At 46.9% G+C, this 13,869-nt stretch overlaps 1 protein-coding gene across 1 annotated transcript in view; it reads right to left on the bottom strand.

Moving 5' to 3' along the window:
- LGMN (legumain) overlaps positions 1–13,470 on the bottom strand; it is a 33,958-nt gene extending 20,488 nt beyond the window's left edge. Inside the window, exons 1-2 of the mRNA XM_080807350.1 lie at positions 13,351–13,470; positions 3,137–3,303 (exon numbers count right to left, since the gene is read on the bottom strand). Of these exons, the coding sequence (XP_080663476.1) occupies positions 3,137–3,274 (138 nt within the window). The 5' untranslated portion in view covers positions 3,275–3,303; positions 13,351–13,470. The remainder of the gene's footprint in view (positions 1–3,136; positions 3,304–13,350) is intronic.
- Between the last annotated feature and the right edge of the window lie 399 nt (positions 13,471–13,869).

The raw sequence follows: 13,869 nt of genomic DNA, 5'->3' as shown, positions 1-13,869 counted from the left end.
CTCCTCTGATGGCCCATTTCATTTCCCTTGACAAGTCTGTCCCCAGACACTGCTTGTACTTCAGGACCTCTCCCTCTCTCCTCTGCCCTGGCCACTGCAGGAAGCTGCCCCTGCAAGGCCTTGCCCCTCTCTGACCCCCAACACTGGATGCAGAGCGTCTACCAGCCTCACCTCAGACCAACCCCTTCATACTCATCCATTAATCCCAGCCAAAGATGGAAAACAGAGAAACTCAACTTGGTCAAGAAAAAACATGATTTAAATAGCCATCATCGGGGCACCTGGGTGGTTTAGTCAGTTGAGCGCCTGACTCTTGATTTCCACCAGGTCATGACCGCAGGGTCCTGGGATCAAGCCCTGTTGCAGGTTCCACACTCAACTGTAAGTCAGCCTGAGATGCTCTCTCCTCTCCCGCTGCTCCTCTCCCCCTCATGCACATGGGCAGGCACATGGGCACACTTGCTCTCTATCTCAAATAAATACATCTTTAAAAAAAAATAAATAGGGCACCTGGGTGGCTCAGTTAGTTAAGCATCTGCCTTTGGCTCAGGTCATGATCCCAGAGTCCTGGGATCAAGCCCCGCACTGGGCTCCCTGTTCAGTAGGGAATCTGCTTCTGCCTCTCCCTCTGCCACTCCCCCACTTGTGTACACACTCCCTCACTCTAATAAATAAATAAAATATTTTTAAAAATAAATAAATAGGGGCGCCTGGGTGGCTCAGTGGGTTAAAGCCTCTGCCTTCAGCTCAGGTCATGATCTCAGGGTCCTGGGATCAAGCCCCAAATAGGGCTCTCTGCTCAGCAGGGAGCCTGCTTCCTCCTCTCTCTCTCTCTGCCTGCCTCTCTGCCTACTTGTGATCTCTGTCTGTCAAATAAATAAGTTTAAAAAAATTTTTAAAAATGAATAAATAACCATAATTGAGCATAGAGCAAAGCACTCCACAGTGATTTAAATTGTGCCTGGTGGGGACATCCAGGTGGCTCACTTGGTTAAGCGTCTGCCTTCAGCTCGGGTCGTGATCCCAGCATCCTGGGATAGAGTCCCACATCGGGTTCCTTGCTTGGCAGGAAGCCTGTGTTTCCCTCTGCCTGCTGCCCCCTGTTTGGGCAGTGTCTCTCTCACATACACACAAAAATAGATACAATCCTAAAAAACAACAACAAACAACAAACTGAAAAGCCCAAACATTAAAATAAAGATAAATAAAAATAAATTGTGCCCAGTGTACTTGTCCTCCCTCAATAAAAAGATCCGTGATAACCAGTGCTGTGTTAATCCAGGGAAAAGGTAAACCTCCATTAAAAACCCAAGTTTAGAAGTCTGTATAGGTTCTATGAGGAAAGTTCTCTCCAATGCTCTTTTAATGATTAGCCTCCCAAGTCAAGAAAGCAAATGTTGGCAGCAGCTGAGAACAGAAAGAGCCAGCAAGCAGTGCCATGGCCAAGGTCAGCGATGACTCAGCGCACGCAGTTCCTCACAGGGAGGCTGGCAGGGAGGCTGGGATGAGTACTTCACTGGGGGCCACTTCTTTTGCCCTGCTTCCCTGCAGTCAATTTCGGTATTATTTCACCCAGGGAAACTAGCAACACTTAAAAGAAAGTTTTCTGGGAGCAAAGGGTAACTGGAGTCTTATGCTTGATGTTTAACCAATAATATTCTTTTAAAGCTGGTTGTATACAAACCAGCATATGACAGCCTGTTCACCATCAGTAACCTGTATTTAATATCTTATCCCTTATCTTTTGAACTTGTGGTTAGCGAGGGAGTAGAAAACCGAGAGGATAGACCTTGTACTCAGGTTTCTCTTTTGTAAATGGGTCAGGGCTGTGGTTAAGTATTAAACGGTAAAGAGATCATGTTGTCATAACAACAACTTTTCAATTAAGCCACATTTCTTGTTCGGCTAACATACAAGACCATTCACGGAATAGGTCATTCAATAATCATCACATTTTAGAGCTGGTGGCGGGTTCTTCTAAACCTACCACCTACTTAACAGATATGAAAACCAACAGCCAGGAGCAAAACTCGCAAAGCAACAGTGCCAAGCTGCCGGGCACGCGGACTCTAGGCCTGCGCTGTCCCGTTCGGCAGCCTCCGGCCACATGTGGCAACTACACAAACTTCAAGTGTGGCCAGTCCAAACTGGACGCATCGTGAATGCAAACGCATACCTGATTTTGATGATTTAGTGAAACCAAAAGTTTAAGGTATCTCATTATTAACTTTTTGTATTGATTACAGTGAAATGATAACGGCTTGCATATATTGGGATAAATGATATAGCAAGGTTAATTTCACCTGTTGCTTTTTATTTAAAAAAAAAACAAAAACAAAAACAAAAACCAAACCATGACTAGGGGTGCCTGGACAGCTCAGTCCGTTAAGGGTAAGATTCCTGATTTCGGCTCAGGTCATGATCTCAGGGTCATGGGATCAAGCCCGGCACTGGGCTCCATTCTTAGTAGGGAGCCTGCTTGGGATTCTCTCTCACCCTTTCCCTCTGACCCTCCCCACTGCACACGCATGTGCTCTATCTCTCTCATTTATAATAAATCTTAAAAAAAAAAAAAGAAACAAAGAGGCCTGTGATGCTTGTACCAGAGCCCTGGACTTCAGTCCCGAGTGCACCCAGCTTGCTGTGTGGCCTCGGGCGAGTTTCCTCCACTCTTCAGGGCTCAGTTTCCTTACCCGTAAAATGAAGGTGTTAGTGGATCTCAACTGGGGACATCTGGCAAAGGCTGGAGACATTTTTGGTTGTTATGATGGACCAGTGATGCTCTGGGTATCTAGTGCACGGAGGTCAGGGACGCTGCCAAACACCCTGCTGTGCATGGGGCAGTCCCCATAACAAAGAACGACCTGGCCCCAAATGTCAACAGCGCCAAGGCTGGGAAACCCTGTGTTAGACTGAGGTGCCTCCGTAGGGCCATTCCGGGGAACTGCCAAACTGTCTTCCAAAATGGCTGTACCATTTTATGATCCCCCATTTCCCCGCATCCCTGCTCACACCCATACTTCTGCCAGCCTTCAGGAGCTCAAATGGCTTTTGACAAAGTCTGTTCTACTGACAGTGTCCAGGATTGTTTACAGAATACCACAGTCATAAAGAAAAACCTTAGCCATTGTCTTACCTGGTGCCTGTAATTATACCAGCCGTTTGAGCCCGCGACAATCACCACCCAGTGCTTGCCCCCATCCTCGGGATCATCCACGGTAACAGCACCGGCACCCAGGACCACGCTGAGCAATACGGCTACTTCCCAAATCATTCTGTGCCTCAGACTTCAATGGCAGAAATCTGGGAAGAAAAAAAGCAGTCAAGCAAAAAAGGAATGACAGAAACAGAAGAATACTGTTGGCCCCTAAGAAAATATTACAGGCCGTGGGTCAAAAAGATAAGACCATTTAGTCATCTGATGGAACAGCCTAAGGATAAAAACAATGACAGAGCAGAATTTTATCTTTGGCTCTGCAGCCCCTTTCCCTAGGGGGAAAAGGATCTACCCATCTCTCTCACTCCAGGCTGGTTTTATGGGTATAAATCAAAGCTGGGAACACTCTTTGGGCAACCTTAAAAGGTTTTAACAAGTTTTTGTCATAACTTGGAATACAGCACATAAAACTCACCAACAAAATTCACTGTATTAGAAAAATGTCTACCACATTGTATGAAATGTTTGCAAGAAAATACTCATATAATAGGTGCACACAAAATGGGGAAGGCAGACATAATTTAATAGTAGTAATTGATGGGTGGTAGGTGGAATTCAGGATGATTTTCTTCCTATCTCTTTTTACTATAACAGATATTACTTATGCAGTAAAGTTTATAAAAATTCAGTGTATGTCCAATATAAACACAGAGGGACGATTCGTAAGTTTGTGAGCGAGTTATCTGGGTAAGCTACATGCAAACAGTGGCAGTCCAAGTTAACGTCTTTGTTCAACATTTATAACCCATTTACATGTAGTCACTACAGCAGGCTGAACAAGTTTTATCCCTTATTTTACGGGAAGGGGAGGTTAAAGCAAGAGAAGCTAACCTGTCCGATATTCACGATCAGCCAGCTATGGCCAGAGACCAGAACCCGTGTCTTCTGAATTCCCGGCTCAGTCTTTTTGCCATGGTCCTACACAGAGACTTCCTTCTTAATAAAATACATGCCCCATCTTATACTCCACTGCCAAAACATTCATGTTTTAAAGTAAAAGGCAGCAGCAGGGGCGCCTGGGTGGCTCAGTGGGTTAAAGCCTCTGCCTTCGGCTCGGGTCGTGATCCCAGGGTCCTGGGATCGAGCCCCGAATCGGGCTCTCTGCTCAGCGGGGAGCCTGCTTCCTCCTCTCTCTCTGCCTGCCTCTCTGCCTACTTGTGATCTCTGTCTGTCAAATGAATAAATAAAATCTTTAAAAAAAAATAAAAATAAAAAAATAAAGTAAAAGGCAGCACGCAACCCACGACCTGGCCACCTTGCCTCGCTCACACCAGACCCTGCTGCCCTGCATCCTGACTATGTTATTCTAGAAAAGGCGGCCTTCCTGTGACAGAGCTAGGCCTGTCACATTAAGAGGAAAAATAGTCTCTGAGATGCAGGGACTCGGCAGCACAAAGTCTGCGAGGATGACCTCTGCCTTCGCTGTTTGTCCAACAGCACTCGTTCATGCACCAGCCTGTCCATTCACGCGGCCGGCCAGAGGCTCCCAGACACCTCCCCTGATGGAGAAAAAACCAGCTGCTCTGAAGGCAGAAGGGACAGGACGAAGCCTCTGTCCCTGGGGGCATGCAGCCAGCTAAGGGATGAGCCTCCTACAAGCTTTAGAAATCAGCCTTAGCGCCCTGTGCCTACACTGTGCTCAAACTCAAAATGGACTGAGCAGTGGGTTCCCCCACAAAAGTAAGGGAACAGGAAGCTCTAATTCTGATCAAAGTTTAAAAACCCAAGAGTGTCTCAGGCCACTGCTTTTCCAACCTGATTGTGACCCCCATCCTCTGGGGATGCAATTCCGATTCAGTAGGCCGCCAGGCTGGGCCCCAGACTCTGCATTCCCAAAAAACTCTAGGTGATGCCCAGGACTCTAGTTTGATGTATCAGGGCTCTCCACTAACCTTGGGGGGCTCTAGTTCACCTCTGGTCCAAAGCCCCACAAACCAACACTACTCCTTACCCGCCCCCCACCTCCGGTAGCTTTTTTTTTTTTTTAAGAGAGAATGAGAGAGAGCGAACATGATAAGTGGGAGGGTCAGAGGGAGAAGCAGACTTCCCACTGAGCAGGGAGCCCGATGCAGGACTCGATCCCGGGACTCCAGGAGCATGACCTGAGCCGAAGGCAGTCGCCTAACCAACTGAGCCACCCAGGCATCCCAGCTTTTTTTTTTTTAAGTAGGCTCCACACTCAATGTGGGGCTTGAACTTATAACCCTGAGATCAAGAGTCACATGCTCCACTGAATGAGACAGCCAGGTGCCCCATCCAGGACCTCAATTCTTTCTTTCTTTGTTAGAGAGAGAAAGAGGGAGGGAGGGTGAGAGTGCACAAGCAGGGAGAGCAGCAGGCAGAGGGAGACGCAGGCTCCCCGCTAAGCAAGGAGCCCAATGCCAGACTGAATCCCAGCACCCTGGGATCATAACCTAAGCCAAGGGAGATGCCTAACCGACTGAGCCACCCAGGTGCCCCGAGGAACTCCATTTTCACTGTGTAAACAGAGTTGGTGCTAGATGCAGACTTCGTTAGCATCACGGCAAGCCTGCTCATGGATGAACGGGTAACTACAATAATGTACCCCAGATTTGTTCTTAAGCTTATTCTAAAATGGCCATGCTTTGTTTGTTTTGTTGTGTTTTGTTTCTCAGTACGGCATATGATGGATGAGGTCAGGGAACAGATGAGGCCAGTGGACGGCCCAGGCCACCCCGGTGCCAACCAGCAGGACTTAATGTGTTAACATGCACCTGAGGGCACTCTCCCAAGTCCTCTTGGCCTCACCACGGCTCACTGCAGGACTGGGAGGTAACTTACAGCAGAGGAGACAGTGACCACAGAAGCAACCCCACCAGCAGCTCTTTGTTTCCAAGCTTGCCCAGGAGCTTCCTGACCGCACCTGAGCCTCCATGGGAAGCCTTCCCCTGGGGTAGCGGGTAGTATACTTTTTCTCTAAAGGGCTGACAGTAAATATTTTACCCTGCAGATCACACCATCTCTGTTGAGCTCTTCTGCCCTGTACTGTGAAAGCAGCCAGAGACCACAACTAAACCAGTGGGTGTGGAGATGTTCCAATAAAACTAGGACAGGTGGTCTCTTGGGCCTGCCCTAGGGAGCAAGAATATGCCCTCAGCCCACATGACCAGTCCCGCCTGGCTGGTTCTTATCTTCCACCAGCAATCATTAAACGGGCTCCCTGGTTTGCATACCAGTTTCTGAGTTTGGCTCATGTGACTTAATCACAAAGAGGCTCATTCCTGAGGAGGCCCTGCCATGTGACTTCTTCTCTTCATACTTAGGGACAAAAATACATAAAATACCAGAATGAAAAGGATGGCCTGACTATGAACCACAGAAAGGCACCACTAGCCTAACTGCCTACACTGGCAAACACCCCAGCACGCACTGAAAAAGCAACGCAGGGTTATTTTTACAAATTCAAATTCATCTGTCATTCTTCTACTAATATGCTAGCGCTCTACCTCTCAGTGAGGAAAAGTGCCTTATTAATACACAAATGATACTTTCACAGTTAACGTTTGGCAATGGTTCCTGTCTATCACTTTTTTGTTTCTTATAAAAACAGAGTATGTATCCTTGAACAGAATGGCAAGTGAAAAGCCTCACAGTATGACACTGATTGGAAAATGTCACTTAAAAAACACATATGCTAAGGGGCATCTGGGTGGCTCAGTCAGTTAAGTTTCCAACTCTTGATCTCAGTTCAGGTCTTGATCTCAGGGTCATGAGTTCCAGCCCCGTGCTGGGCTCCTCGCTGGATGGGGAGCCTACTCAAAATAAATGAAATTTTAAAAAACACGTATGTTAATACCATTCTGGGAAACACTGGGGCTTGGGGTGAAGAGGAGACATGAAAGTAATATAATCTTTCTGTTACCCTCAGCAAGAACACGTCTCAAAGCAAGCAGCCTCGCCCAGCCATTTCCTGATCAGCAATATTCTTGGCAAATTCAAAGCCTCAAAACAAAATCACAAATAATCTTGCCACATAACATGCCTGTGATTCTTGTTCTATCAAAGAGAAAAGTTCAGGAAGACAAAGTAAGGGATCCCTGCTGAGCTAGCTCTTCCGGATGGCTATTTTGTAGTCTCCCCACCCATTCATTCAACAGCCAACAAATAAACACAGCCTGAGCACCCACTAGGCGCTCACAGGTGCCGAACAGGGACCCAATGACAGAACCCTTCATACGATTTAAATCCACATATGATTTAAATCCACACATTGTCAGAGGGGATGAGTGTTAGGGAAAAATACAAGGCAGGAAGAGGAGTCCAGTAGGAGCAGGAGGCACTGCTTTTCAAGACTTGAAGGAGGTGAGGAAGTCCACCCTTTTCCAACAGCTAAATGCTGGAAGCCACATACATGGTCATCAACAGAGCGCTGTCTAGCTAAGTCAGTTATGGTACAGCCTTATGATGGGACACTGGGGAGCCTTTAAGAAGAGCAAGACAGGTCTCAATGCACTGAGAGTGGGAAGATCTCCCAGGGGTCTGTAAAGGATGTGTGCAGAGCCTGCTAATCATCTATGGGGAGAAACTGACAAGACAGGTGTGACCCTAACCAGGGGAGAAAAGGTGTCCCCCAGAGCGCACATGCGGATATGCTGCACGGGACGGCAGAGTGGGATACTTGTGGGTTTCTGCAATAAGCCATGCAAAATGTACACTTCACACAATCCTCGCAAAAGCCTGTGGGCCAGCCTCATCGTTCTGTTCGTGGAACTGAGCAGAGAGGCTGCGCAGACAGAGAAATGTGCTGGTAAGCAGCACCGCAGGGGCTGACACACAGATCTGCTCCTGAGACTGCTTTTTCTACTCCACCCCCTCACTTGTCACAAGAAGAGCTGTTTATGCGAAGGTCTGCAAGACTGGGTCACCACAAGTGGGTGCACAACACGTCCCACTCAGGGCCCGAGCCCTTCCTCAGCAGGTCACCACCCACCCCCAACCGTGCTCTTTGCCACCCTACTATTTTAAGGTACTTGTGGGCAATCTGTATAAAGAAGAACTCTCGGGGCGCCTGGGTGGCTCAGTGGGTTAAAGCCTCTGTCTTCGCCTCGGGTCATGATCCCAGGGTCCTAGGATGGAGCCCCACATTGGGCTCTCTGCTCAGCAGGGGACCTGCTTCCTCCTCTCTGTCAGCCTGTCTCTCTGCCTACTTGTGATCTCTGTCTGTCAAATAAATAAAAATAAAAATAAAAATAAAATTAAAAAAAAAAAAGAAGAAGAACTCTCCTCTTAGAAGAGCCCTTCAAAGGAAAACCTGAACCACACAAAGTCAAGATCAATGGCCAAGCCTCTACGAATGAATTTTACCAGCCTCCAATGACAAGTCCTCTGCTGTTCCTACTTGGTCCGGCATCCCTCTCACAAGCAGACACAAAGTAAGTAATTCCATTAAAGGACTCTACTTGACTTAAAGAAGCAAGCTTGCAAGGGAGGTTCAATTAATTTGAGAGGTTTGGGACAGAATGCCCATTCTAAATAAACTGTCACCGGCAATACAAGTAATGAGGCCCCAATCACAGGACTATCAAAGTCAAGTTCAAACCAAGGTCTGACACCAAAGCCCACATCTTAACTACCATCAGATGTGACCTCTCACTGCCAGTCCTGATTTGCTACTAGCTCTGGGTTAGAAACAGGAAAGCAAAGACAAGCAAAGCAGTAGCTAGGCAGTGACATCTGTAAAGAGCTTTCCAAACCTGAAGGTCTTTGATTCTGCTCCTTACTCTCCAGGGGCTTACAAGAAGATCAACGTAAGTAGACCCTGACTGACCACATGCAAGGGAGACAAGGAAAGATGATAAGGACCCCTCCTTGACTGAACTGAGTCACGCTCCTCTGAGCCCCCATCTCAAGAAGGTCTTGGCCTGCTAAGCTCAGTTCACCCAGAATCCTGTGAGAATGGCCCACTTTTGTTATCTAATCAAGTTCCCTTGCAATTTTCCAACCGCTGACCCTCTCAGCCTCCCATAAAGGATCTGAGCTCAGATCCTTGCTGTAGTTGGATCTGAGCTCAGATGTACACTGAAGTATCTGTCCCTAACATAATTGCTGGAATAAAACGTGTCTTCAGGGGGACCCTTTCCTCTCTGGGCCTTAATTATCTGTGCAATGAGATGGTAGAACTAAAAATTAAGATTCAGATTCAATTCTCAAACCTTTTTAACTTCCTGTTTTAAGAGTGAGATTGAAACAAAATCCGGGGCACCTGGGTGGCTCAGTCTCTTAAACCTCTGCCTTCGACTCAGGGATCGAGTCCCGAATCAGGGTCCCTGCTCAGCAGGGAGTCTAATTCTCCAACCTCCCACCATGCACGCTCTCTCTTTCTCACAAAAGCAAATTTTAAAAATCTTTAAAAAATTTAAAAAAGGAAAAACAAAACAAAAAATCCAACTTCCAACTAGATCTTATCTCAAATGAAAACTATTTTATTAAGGTTAATCAATATTTTTCCTATAGGGAAAATTTCTGATTCAGTGGGAAACTGGATTCAAGATTAGGACATATCCTTTAAAGTTACCTAATTCTGACTATATGCAATTCCTTTCTGTATATCTCTGCAAACTGGGTAACAGCAAGACAAGCAATTCTTATCTAAAGACATACAAATGAATTCTATCAAGTGGAGGCTGGGCTGATTTCCGGTTGTAGAAAGAAGCCAGTTTTGCCTGTCAATTTTGCCCATCGTTTCATTATTTCTGACCCTGGAGTCTCCTTTGATCTGGCTGCAACCATCACGTTACAATTCCTCATAATAAGTTAAATGTAATCTTTAGTACTTGTTCACTTTTATACCTGTATCAAGTGATGACTTTACCTTTCTTAAAAATTATCTTTTGGGGCACCTGAGTGGCTCAGTCAGTTAAGCATTGACTCTTGGTTTCAATTCAGGTCATGATTTCATGGGTCATGGGATTGAGCCCAGGTCGGGTTCCACACTCAGCAGGGAGTCTTCTTGAAGATTCTCTCCCTCTGCCCCTCCCTCCACTCTCTCTCAAATAAATAAATACATCTTTTTTAAAAGTTTTATCTTTTAATATTACAAAAAGTACAAGCAACTAAATCATATTTCCAAATAGACACAATTGATAACACTTTAAAAATCTCCTAAGTTAGAAGAATTTTTGAATCTAGCAAAGTAAAATTTGCCCAATGGAAAACTGTTTTTCCACATTTTCATTTTCACAGCTATCTGACACTTGAATCCCTTTTACCAAAAGTACTGTTTTTGAAACTTAGTAGTAGTTTGTAGTATGTAGTTTGTAGTATTTTCCCACAATGAATGAATGATTTTTCTAGCTAGATGTGAATTCTTAAGCTAAATTTTGTTATGTTATTTTCAAGAAATTGAAAGGTAAGCATTAAATTACAGAAATGGACAAAGTACAATGTAAAACACCTGTTACCTATTATTGAGTCCATGAACTATTAATATTTTGAAATCTGATAACTCTCTCCCCATAAAACAAATAAAATACTAGAAGAAATTTCTTCTCGTGTCCCATTCCATTCTCCCCACACAAGAAGACAACCACCATCATAAGTTAACATTTCTTTTTCTTTCTTTCCTTTGTGTGTGTGTGTGTGTGTGTGTGTGTGTGTGTGCAAAAAGGTGACTTTATTAAAGCACGAGGACAGGACCCATAGGCAGAAAGAGCTGCGTAAGTTAGCATTTCTTTTCATTTACTTTATTATACTTTTAAAACATGTATGTCTACTTTGGGGCACCTGGGTGGCTCAGTCGTTGGGCGTCTGCCTTCGTCGGCTCAGGTCATGGTCCCAGGGGCCTGGGTTCGAGCCTCACATCGGACTCCCTGTTTGTTGGGAAGCCTGCTTCTCTCTCTCCCATTCCCCCTGCCTGTGTTCCCTCTCTTGCTGTCTCTCTCTGTCAACTAAGTAAATAAAATCTTTAAAAAAAGAATGTATGTCTACTTTATAAACATTCCCTTCTAAAGGACATTTAGGTGGGTTCAAAAATTTATCGTTGGGGCGCCTGGGTGGCTTAGTGGGTTAAAGCCTCTACCTTCAGCTCAGGTCATGATCCCAGAGTCCTGGGATCGAGCCCCGCATCGGGCTCTCTGCTCGGCAGGGAGCCTGCTTCCTCCCTTCTCTCTCTCTGCCTGCCTCTCTGCCTACTTGTGATCTGTCTGTCAAATAAATAAATAAAATCTTAAAAAAAAAAAAAAAGATGTTTAAAAAAAAAAAAATTTATCGTTATAAATATTACAATAAACATCCTAATAGTCCTCTCCTTGCAAACAAGTATCTCTGTTTCTCTAAGCTACTTCCTAGAAGTAGAACTACTTGATCTTAAGATACACACACTCGTTTTAAAAGATTTTATTTGACAGAGAAGGGGAGAGAGCACAAGCAGGGGGAGCGGTAGGCAGAGGGAGAGGGAGAAGCAGGCTCCCCACTGAGCAGGGAGTCTGAGTTAAGGGACAGGGGACCTACTCAAGCAACAGTATTCACTTCAATATACTTTTACTGAACAAGGCTGGGCATGGTGTATTTCACCTCCCTAACAGTTCAACATTTTTTTCTCTTCTCCTTTCCCACTGCAACGTCTTTATAATCCTTTAGAGGCCTCAGCAATTCTCCTGAATATTACTGCAGGCACTCCCCACTGGGACCTCTCTTCAATGCTTTTCCACACTACAGAACTACCTAAGATACACATCTACTAAATTCAGTTTCCCAGGGGCTCAGTCGGTTAAGCATCCGCCTTCAGCACAGGTCATGATCTCAGGGTCCTAGGATTGAGCCCTGAGTCGGGCTCCCTGCTCAGTGGGGACCCTGCTTCTCCCTCTGCACCCCCATCCCTGCTCATGTTTGCTTGAACATGCTCTGTCAAAGAAACAAAAATCTTTTTAAGAAAACAAATTCAGCTTCCCAAGCTTTCAGGACAAAATCTAAATCTCTTAGAGCAGCACAGAAGGGCCTGCAAGATGTACGACTCTATTCTTATGAAACAGAGCTCATGAAATTCACCACCCACACGAAATCCCTAGTTCCAACCAGGCTCCATGGCTCTGGTCCAAAAGTGTGGCTCTTTCCATGCCTTCACCATGCTGTTTTCCAGGTGAAATATTCTTCTCCATCACTCTAGCTCCTCCCATCCCTCAAACTCCATTCCGGTGCTTCTCTGCCAAGTTCTACCTCTTCCCACAAATCAGGATGAGATGCTTCCAACAGGGTTAGATGCTGCCCCTCTGCAAACCTGAAATACTGAAATGATTCTCTATACACTGCCTCTCCCCTTTACAAATAACCCCTGCTCAGTGAGTAAGGCTCAATGAACATTTGCTAAGGAATGGAACCCTACAGCAAAAAAAGCTGAGCTCCTCCATTCTCAAGGACCACAGGGCAAGTTTCAAACAATGGGCATTTCTTTTCATCTCTAAAACGAAGCCCATGATGCAAAGTTCCTTCTTCCAGTCCCCAGATTCTACCATTCTTGGCATGGAATTACCCATGTATATATAACCTCACCTCTAATAGTTCAGGGATAGGGGACCTAACCAAACTTTCACTTTCACGCTTGAAGTGAAACCACCCTGAGTCCCACCAGCTCAAACCTCTGAGAACTTGGGCATCCCTAACTTCTCAGAAGGAATGTTTTTACACGTTTGGGTATTTCTGTCGTTGTAGTTACCTGCTTTTACTCTTGGCTACAGGGAACTGGGTGGAAATGGTTGCAGTTCTCTGCATTACAAGAACCTAGAGCCCGAAATGCTCCTGGATTGTGAAGGTCGGACCTAAGCGCCAGACCCTGCCCGGCACACCCTGGCGATGGGACCTTAGCCAAGACCCTCTCCGCGCGCCCCCTTCCCCCTTGGCTCCAGAGGAAGCGCCTGGGCTCCCAGCCGGAGCTCGGGCAACAGAACAGAGTCCCCAGCAGCCCACGACCACCTCTCGGGAGGACGGGCTGAGAGGTCGCAGCATTTCCCTTGGGATTCATCGTTTCCCGAAATCCTCTTTCGCACAGTGAGAAGCGGATTACTCAGGGCCGCGGGAGCTGAAAATCCCGCCCGTGAGGCCCAGAGCCGCAGCAGAGAGGCAGCCCCGGCCCGGGACGCGGGGTCCGGCCCGGAACCCCGGCTGGGGCTCGCGGTTACCTGTAGCGGAAGCCCGCGGCGACGGCGGCGGTGGGGGGCAGGACCGTGGGAACTCCTCGCGACGCGCAGCCTCACACGCGCAGCCTCAGACGAGCCACCTCGCTCAGCCCGCCCTGCAGTGATTGCGCGTGGCACCCGGCTCCCGGCTTTAATGGCCTAGGGCGCTGCATTGATTGGTGGAACTTCGGAACGGGCACCTGCGAAAGCCAATGGGAGGCGCGGCAAGGCGGGGCCGGCGAGCCAGAGGGCCTACAAGTCCCAGCATGCACGAGGAGGAGCTTCTGGGCCCACAGCCCGCGAACCTTGCTGTCAGGGTTCTCCCGGGGCTCTCCAGCTTGAGCAATGCAATGGGGCTGAAGGGGGCTTGCCCGGAGACGCAGTAATTCCAGAGTGTCCACCGAAAGATCAAAACCAGTGCGCGGGGGCACTTTAACCCACTGGTTCCCAAACTTGTCGCACTTTGGAATTATCTGTAGGGAAACTTCAAAAATACCGATGCCCCTGTGCTGCCCCAGACAT

The sequence above is a fragment of the Martes martes genome, assembly GCF_963455335.1.
Source record: "Martes martes genome assembly, chromosome: 7".
NCBI lineage: Eukaryota > Metazoa > Chordata > Mammalia > Carnivora > Mustelidae > Martes > Martes martes.
This window is presented reverse-complemented; position numbering and strand designations above follow the sequence as displayed.